Raw genomic sequence first — 9,441 nt, 5'->3', positions numbered from 1 at the left:
GAGGCAGATTCTCAGCTGTAAGGTACTCAATGACGGGAATAGCACAAACCCATGATTCAGGGGTGTACCCCAAACTTGCGGGTACTGAACATGGAAGCAGTTTGTGTAGCCTAAGACAGGGGCCTTACCAAAAGAATGTGGGACCCACCACATAGCCTAAGGCAGATCTTTCATTCGCTAAAGTTATTAATAAAGGGTGAGATGTCGGGAGCTGGAGAAACAACATTCATTACCAAAAAATATAATATGGCTCTACAAACAGTTGACTTAAGCAGGACATTCTGCCTGCACTAGTAACCTTGAGAAAGAATTTATGGCAAGGTTATCTTTCTCTTCCCCTTGCAAACAGTTCTCGGAAAAGATAAGTCATGTAGTAATCTCTTGGAACACCTGGTGGTCAGTCACGTTGCTGAATTGCTCAGTTCCCCCACCCCATACCCATAAGAATGCTGTAACCTTTGACCAACTTCTTCAACCCCTTCTAAATACAAACTGTATATAAGGAAAGCTTACAGTTCAATAAAGCGACCCTTGACAAGTGGACTTGCTTGGGCTCCGTCTACTCTTTCTTGCCCATTTTTCCTTTCAGGGAGTGGTCCCCCTCGAGTCTTACCTGTACAGGGTCTTCGCAGGCGGGGACACTGGAGAAACTGGCAAGAGGCCCCAACCTTAGCTAAGGATTATGGGCAACTGATCACTGCTGGGTGAGAGAGAATTGGTCCTTTCAAAGGGAGTGATGCTAGATAGGTTGACTAGACTCCAGTGGATGAACTTGCACTGAAGGACACCTGGGTACAAATGCTTGACCAGCTAAGATGTAACATATATGACCGAATGCATGAAATCTGGTGGGGAGGTGGCTAAAGGGGTCCAAATGGAGGACGGGGTCTAAATAGACTATGATATAAAAAGAAACTTTAAAAAATAAACTCCATAATGCTTGGGGGAAGGTGAAGGAGACTCAAGAGGGCTATGAATAGTCAGCACCATGGGCAGAGCTCACCAAAACCAACTTTGTGTCCAGCTGGGATCGGATGGATAGGGAAGGAAAATAACATATTCCAAACATTTGCAATAGACACATGCCTAGAATATACCAGTGAGGGGCTGGAGGTGTGGCTCAGTGGTAGAGCACCTGCCTAGAATCCCCCAGTGAGGGGCTTGGGTGTGGCTCAGTCACAAAGTAAATGACCGAACAGCAACAACCACTGTCTTATTTTTTATCATAGCTTTCACCACACCTACAAGTTCATGTTATGGCTCAGTGGTAGAGCTCTTGCCTAGAATCCCCCAGTGAGGGGCTGGGGTGTGGCTCAGGGGTAGAGCACCTGCCTAGAATCCCCCAGTGAGGGGCTGCGGTGTGGGTCAGTGATAGAGCACTTCCTTAGCAGGTACAAATCCTTGGTGCATCTGCTTTCCTATCACATGTGTTCTATTCCCTTTCTTTTTTCTCCTTCCATCCTTCCTTTCTTCCCCTCTCATTGTCCCCTTTCTAGTTTCATGACCTACACACACACACACACACACACAGAGACTTAGAGCTATGTTCCACATATGAGAGAGAACATGTGATATTGTCTTTCTTAATCTGGTTTATTTTACTTAAACTCTGTGATTTCCAGTATCATGCATTTCCCTGCCAATGTCATGATTTATTTTCTTTTAATGACTGAATAAAATTCTGTTGTGAATATAAACCAATTTTTTATTGGTTCATATATTGGTGGACATCTAGGCTGTTTCCATTTCCTAGCCATTGTGACTAGTGCAACAATAACTGTAATGTGCAAATATCTCTGTAGTGTGCTGACTTGGTGTCCTCTGGGTGTATATCCAGGAGGGTATAGCTCCGTCATATGCTTTGCTTCATTTTTAGTTTTATTCATTTCTGTAATGCCTCCACCAACAGTGAATACGGGTTCCTCTTTCCTCACATCGTCACCAGCATTTGTTGGCATTTGTTTTCTTGATGTCAGCTCCTTTCTGACTGGGGTATAATGGAATCTCAAACAAGATTTCTTTTGAAAAACAGAGTATTTTAAGAACTTGCATGTCATCCCTGCGTAAGATTCATGCTAATCTCTGTATAATTCCTTTTAAAAGTATTTATTTAGATTCTGTATGTGTATGTGTCTGCATGTTAGTATGCACACATGAGTGCAGTGCCTCTGGGGGCCAGAAGGGGACATTGCATCCCCTGAAGCTGGGGTTACAGGTGATTGTGAGCTGTGTGATGTGGGTGCTAGAAACTGAACTCAAGGTCCTTTGCAAGAGCAACGAGCCCTTTTTAAAAAAATATTTATTATTTTATTTATTTTATGTGTATGAGTGTTTTGCCTCCATGTGTGTAAGTGCACCCATGTCATGCAATATGCATGGAGGTCAGAAGACGGTGTTGGATCCCTGGAATTGGAGTAACGGACAGTTGTTAGTTACCATGTGATGCTGGGAATCAAACCCAAGTCCTCTGGAAAAGCAGCTAGTGCTCAAACACTGAGCCATCTCTCCAGCCCTTCTCTGTACTATTCTAATTTTGATATGTGAACTGCCACTGCAAGTGCAAGAAGATTATACTTTATTATTATTATTTTTAATTTTAAAACAACATTTATTACAGAGATCAGAGAACAACTTGCAGGAGCTGGTTTTCTCCTACCATGTGGGTTCCACGGTTTGAACTCAGGTCATCAGGTTTGCTGCTTCTTTACACACTGAGCCATCCTGACAGCCCTAGTTTATACTTAAAGTGAACGTGAACATGAAGTCCTGATATGTAAAAAACAGACCCCAAGAGGACTGGGATTGGAGTCAGAGTACCAGCCTGGAGGCCTTAATACTACGGAGTAGAGAAGACAGTGGAGGAGCCAAGTTAACACCTGCAGGAGCTAATGCTCCAGAGATAAAATGTACTAGACTTTCTGGTCTACTGGTTAAGGATGTACAGGGAAAACCTTTGGAGGAAGTTTATTAATTCAAATAATAATATGAAGTAAAAGACTTCACTTTATTGTTTATGCCACTTAGCATAGGATCCTTCATGTGTCACAAATGATGGGATTTCTCTTTTATTTTACATTATCTAATTAATAAATTAAATTTCTGTGTGCCATGACTTCCATGTGGAGGTCAGAGGACAACCTGTGAGAGTTGGTTCTCCTGCTTATGAATCTTGGGGATGGAACTCAGGTCCTCAGGTGGCAGCATGCACCTTAACCCACAGAGCCATCTTGCCAACCCATGATTTCTTTCTCTTTTAAGAATGGCTAGTATTTGATTGGGTCTCTGTGCCCAGAGAAGGAGAGATACTATATGATTCCACTTATGTGAGGTTTCTAAATAATGAAGTAGCAAAGTAGAAGTCTGGTTTCAATGGACAAGGGCATTGTTACTCAATGAGTATTAAATGTGAAATATGCAAGATGACTAAATTCCAATAATCTGATGTATCACACCATGCCTATGGTTAGCATCACCTGTTAAGTCATATTATTAAATAATATGTGAAACATTAATGTGCTACTTTAGTATGAAATATTTTACATATAAAAGCTGAAGAAAAGCCAGGCATAGCAACACAGGTCTTTAATCCCAGCACTTAGGAGGCAGAGGCAGGCAGATCTCTGAGTTCAGGGGCAGCCTGATCTACATAGGTAGTTCCTGTCTCAAGAAAAGTAAAACTGAAGACAGCAGATTTCATGTTAAGTTTACTTACTATAAAAATAGAATTGGGGCACATATGATAAAGACACATTATTTACAGGTATGAAATTTTCAAAGAGTAAGTTTAAAATATTCTATTTTTCATAAGGCCAGTGAGATGGCTCAGTGAATAAAGGTCCTTGCTGCGAAGCCTGACTACCTGAGTTCAGTCCCCAGGATCCACACAGTGGAAGGAGAAAACTGACTCTTAGAAGCTGTCCTCTGACCTCCACAGGGGAACCATAGCATGCATGTGTTCACACACATGAATTCATATGCACAGTAAATGAACGTAATACTTTTTTAATATGGAAAACAAAGGTTAGGAGGCACGAGGAAACTTCGGTGGCATTGGATACATCAGTTTCACTAATGGTGATGACAATTTCATGACTATTGTGTATGTTAAACACACATAGCTCTGTGTATACCAGTTACAGCTCAACAAAGCTGTTCAAAAATAACAAACACGGATGCATATTTGAAAGAAACCTTGGGCGCTGGAGAGATGGCTCAGTGGCTGAGCATGTACTGCTCTTGCAGAGGACCTGGGTTCACTCCCCAGGAACCGCTTGATGGTTCCAGGTCTAACACCCTCTTCTGGATTCGAAGGATGCCAAGAACTATGTGCAGTATGTATATACATGTATGCGAACATTCGTGCACATAAAAATAAATCTTAAAAATAAATCAAAGAAACCTCACCATCAGTAGCTGACATTCTAGAGGACGATGTATTCTAAGCTCTTAGCTTGGATCTCAACTTCCAGTCAGTGACCTAGACACACTGCCCATCACCAAGGCTGCTGTTGCCAGTGAAGCTGATGACATTTCTTTACTTCTGTTTGAGTTTGATGCCAAGGGAGACGGGGAGATCACACTGGCAGAGCTACAGCAGGCCATGCAGAGGCTTCTGGGAGATAAGCTCACGCCCCGGGAGATCGCTGAGGTAGTCCAGGAGGCTCACATCAATGGGAATGGCACCGTTGACTTTGAAGGTGATGCACTGGGCAGTATTGCAAGAATCTACATTGAACTCCACTCCTATCCCCTGCCACCAGTGGGGTTGTCCAGTCACCCACTCCTTATTCTCCTCCACTTGGAGGTGTGTTGTAGTTTCATTTCTGTTGCTGTGATAAAACCCTCTGACTGAGGGGTTGTTCAGCTAACCCTTCCAGGCCACAACCCATCATTTCAGGGAAACCAGCACAGGAACTCAAGCAGCTGGTCACATCACACCAGGCACTCCTGCTGCCTGCTGCCTGCTGCGTGTTCAGCAGACTTACTCCTACAGCCCAGCATCCCCTGCCCAGGGAGTGTTGCTGCCCACAGTGGGATGGTAAGTCAATTGACAATCAAGACAGTCCCTCCCAGACATGCCCACAGGTCAATCTAGTCTAAGCAATCCCTCAGTGAAGCCCCCTTTCTCACGTGATTCTGGGTTTCGAAAGGTTGGCACAGCTAACCAGCGCGAGGTGGGTGGTGGGTGCTGAGCCAGTCACTGTGATGCTTTCTGATCACAGGACTGCAAAGCGCTCAGTGTGTCTCACTTCTGGAGGTTCCATGGAGCCCTGTGTTCAAAAGTCCTTTCTCCTATGTCACTGGAACTCACTGCGTTGCTCCCCTGCCTTCAGCCTCCCTGGGCACCTGTGTCATAGGAAGCAAGGCAGCTGGCCAGCAGCAGACCCCGAGGTCAGATTCATGGGCTTCAGACTCAAATATATACACTTCTCTTGTCATTTATCTTCTCATGTGTCAATTATCTTTTTTAACTTTTAAAAAACTTTATTGAGCATTTCATACATGCATATACAGTGTTTTGATCAACCCACACCTGCTCCCTCCCCTCCAACACCTCCCGTATCTCCCCATCACTATTTTCTGACTTTATTTTCTTTCTTTCTTCTTTCTCTCTCTCTCTTTATTTCTTCTCTCTCTTTATTTTTTAATGGACCTGTGGGAAGCGAGCACGGCCGAGTCAGCCAAAGATGGTGCCTTGGCTGGCTGCCAAGCCTCGTGCTTGTTTACTCCAGCTCTTGGCTGATTGCCAAGGCTCGTGATCCTCGCTTGTTTACTCCAACTCCCTGAAGCGTTATCAGCCCGATCATGTGCTGCCTGCCTGATGATCTTGCTATGTGGCCCAATAAGCTGCCACTCTGCCTGCCCGCTACGCGTGTGTGTGCCCTGATTGGTCCTGGCCGGGGGGAGGGCTGTTGGGAACGCTATATAAAGAGCTGAAGTGTGTAATAGAGGGAGAATAATAAGAGAGAGTAATAAGAGAATAAAGAGAGAGAATAAGGAGAATAAAGAGAATAAAGAGAATAAAGAGAGAGAGTGAGAAGAAAAAGCCTGAACCTCACCTTGGTGTCTGTGTCGTCTTTCCTCAGCTCTGCTGGACGGAGTCGTGGCTCGCGACATGGACCTTTTTGCTACTCTAATATTACCCCCTCTGAAGAGGTAATCCTAAAATCTTTTAGGGATTAGATATGAGTTCCCAAATACTTTTGACATGTGTCAATTTTCATATCTACAAATAGGTAATGATGATATCTTCTGATATTTTTGGGAAAACCACTGCTTTGTTTATCTGGTTTTTTTCGTGTGTGTGGTGTGCTTGTATGTGTATGTGGTGTGTCTGTGGTGTGTGTGGTACGTATATGCACACCCATGGTGTGTGTGAATGGTGTGTGTGGTATGTGTGTGATATGTGCATGTATGTGTGATGTGTGTATTTTGTGTGTCTGGTGTGTGCATTGGTGTGGTGTGCATATGTGATGTATGTGTGTGTGATGTGTATGGTATGTGTGTGGTGTGTGCATTTGTGTAGTGTGTCTATGTGGTGCATGTGTACAGTATGTGTATGTGGTATGTGTGTAGGGTATGTATATGTGGTGTGTTCGTGCATGTGCTGTGTGATGTGTATGTGGTATGTGTGTTGTGTGCATGTATGTGGTGTGCATGTATGGTGCCTGTCCATGTGTGTCTTGTGTGTGTGTGGTGTATGCATATGTGTAATGGTGTGTGTGGTCTATGCATGTATTTGGTGTGTATAGTATGTGTGCCTATGTGCTTTATGCATGTATGTGGTGTGTGCATGTGTAGTGTGTATTGTATGCACATGAGTGGGTGTATCACACACCTGTGCCTGTGCACAGAGAGGCTAAAGGAAGACACCGATTAACTTCTCTTGCTCTACACTTCGTTTTCTTGAGGTGGGATCGCTGATTGAACCGGAAGCTCACCATTTTGGCTAAGCTGGCTGGCCAGTGAGCTCCCAGCATCACTTGTCTCCATGCTCCCTTCCCAACATTGGGGTTACAGGTATGCACATCCATGCCTGCCTTTTAAAAAATGTGACTGCTGGGCATTCAAACTCAGGTTTACATGTTTGTATAGTAAGCACTATTATCCACTGAGCCATCTCCTTTTGAGACAAGGTCTTACTGTGTAGCCCTGCTGTGTAGCTAGGCTGGTCTTGAACTTGTGACTGTCCTTCCTCTGCCTCTCCTGTGTTGGGATTGTGAGTGTGCACTGTCACACCTGGCTAGTGCCACTGCCTTTTGTTCTGTCATTGTTCATGTCCTGCTCCTTCATGTCTAGGGCACCTGGGTTTCAGTATGCCCCTGGAGGATGATCCCACGCAAGCAGCTGACCTCAGTGTCTCTCGTCTGTGCTTCCCAGTCACACTCTGCACACACCTGAGGAAACACTGACCCATGACATCCCCGTGGCCTAAACAAATTTATTTCCTGTTTCCTTCCGAGGTTACATACTGCATCATGACTGACACAGAGCTTAACATTGTGTACTGAGTAACTACCTGGGTGAATTAAAAGGACTGGTGTCCTGTGGGGGTCAGTGTGCTCTTGTATGCTTTTCTGTTGCTGACATAAAACAATTTAGCAAAGGGAAGGGCTTTTTGGTATAAACTTCCAGGTCATAATGCATCATGGAGGGCGTGGAGGGAAGTCAGGGCCAGAACTTAAGCAGGAACTGAAGTAGAAACCATGGAGACACTGCTTACTGGCTCACTCATTGGCTCATGCTCAGCCAGCTTACATAACCCAGGACCCCTGCCTAGGGATAGTGCCACCCACAGTGGGCTTGGTTCTCCCACATCAATTAGCACTCAAGCCAGTGCTCTGCAAAGATGGCCACAGGCCAGTCGGATCAAGGTGATTCTTCAGTTGAGAGTGTCGGGAGCTGGAGAAACAACAATCATTACCAAAAAATATAATATAGCTCTACAAACAGTTGACTTAAGCAGGACATTCTGCTTACACCAGTAACCTTGAGAAAGAATTTATGGCAAGGTTATCTTTCTCTTCCCCTTGCAAACAGTTCTCAGAAAGATAAGTCATGCAGTAATCTCTTGGAACACCTGGCGGTCAGTCACGTTACTGAATTGCTCAGTCCCCCTCCCATACCCATAAGAATGCTGTAACCTTTTTGACCAACTCCCATAACCCCTTCTAAATACAAACTGTATATAAGGAAAGCTGGCAGTTCAATAAAGTGGCCCTTGACAAGTGGACTTGCTTGGGCTCCGTCTCCTCTTTCTCGCCCGTTTTTCTTTTCAGGGAGTGGTCCCCCTCAAGCTTTACCTGTACAGGGTCCCCGCAGGCGGGGGCAAGTGGTGCCTAAACATGGGGCTCAAGGTACAGACCCTCGCCAGACAGAGACGGTTGAAGACAGACCCGGGTACACATTGAGGACGGCCTCTGACAAAGTGAAAGTAACTAAGCTGGATCGCTACTTTGTTTGATCTGCACTCTCACCACTCATGAGGAGCTGCTGATCTGAGGTAAGTGGTCTCTGTCTCAAAAAATGGGCCAGGAACTGTCTAAGGAGGCTATTTTTATTAGGGACTTGAAGGCCTTCCTCAGAGAAAGAGGAGTTCGAGTTAAGAAAAAAAGATCTTGTAAATTTTTTCGTGTTTGAGAGTGATCAGTGTCCTTGGTTTGTTATAGATGGTCCTGAAATCAACCCTAAAAAATGGGACCGAGTGGGACAGTGTTTAAATGAACTATTAAAGGATAAAGGCTCTGAGGCAGTTCCCATTCAGACTTTCAGCTATTGGACATTAGTCCGAGATCTTCTCAAAGACTCTCCTGAAAACAAAAGTAAAATTATTTCCCTAGCTGAGGATTTCATTAAGTCCCTTTCTCGGTCCACCTCTGTGTCATCCATTAATAAGACAAACCTTCAAAAAGTAACTCAGGGTGCCGCTCATCAGGAGCATAGAAGAGGAGGCTGCCCAATATCATAATCCTGATTGGCCCCCTCTTGTTGCATCTGCACCTCCCCTACCTCCATACCCACCGACCTTCTGTGCACCCGTTCTTCCCATAACCACCGCCCATACAGATATCCTTCTAAAAGCTAAAAAGGACCTAAGTAAACAAGTTATAGCTTTAAGAGATGTTCTTTCTTTGCAAAAAGAGTTTGCAGAGCTCAACTCAGAGCTCTCTTCCCCACAAAAGGCTGTTACTAGAACTGTTTTTGTGGCTCCTTTGCCATGAGCTGCAGGAAAGACTCTGTTCAAGTCTGCCAAAACTAGGGCCCTTGCCTTCCCTGTAATCACTAGGCAGGTGGCCAGAGAAGGCCTCTCCTCTGAAGAAGAATTAGGTAGTGACAAAGAAGAGCCTAGAGACTCTAATAATGAGGAAGGGGGAGAGGCACAAGAAGAGGGTGAGGCTGCTCCGGAGCAGGTCCCTGCTCCCGCTCCTTCAGGGCATAGTA

The 9,441-nt window shown here is 44.8% G+C and overlaps 1 protein-coding gene across 1 annotated transcript in view; it reads left to right on the top strand.

The window, feature by feature from the left end:
- Positions 1–8,464, top strand: part of LOC103732428 (calcium-binding protein 5) — a 20,765-nt gene extending 12,301 nt beyond the window's left edge. Inside the window, 2 exon segments of the mRNA XM_029562478.1 lie at positions 4,550–4,759; positions 8,312–8,464. Of these exon segments, the coding sequence (XP_029418338.1) occupies positions 4,550–4,759; positions 8,312–8,464 (363 nt within the window).
- Positions 8,465–9,441: the final 977 nt, after the last annotated feature.

Source organism: Nannospalax galili, unplaced genomic scaffold (genome assembly GCF_000622305.1).
Source record: "Nannospalax galili isolate Female #2095 unplaced genomic scaffold, S.galili_v1.0 scaffold835, whole genome shotgun sequence".
Taxonomy (NCBI): domain Eukaryota; kingdom Metazoa; phylum Chordata; class Mammalia; order Rodentia; family Spalacidae; genus Nannospalax; species Nannospalax galili.
The sequence above is the reverse complement of the archived record's forward strand: the minus strand, read 5'-3'. Positions and strand labels throughout refer to the sequence as shown.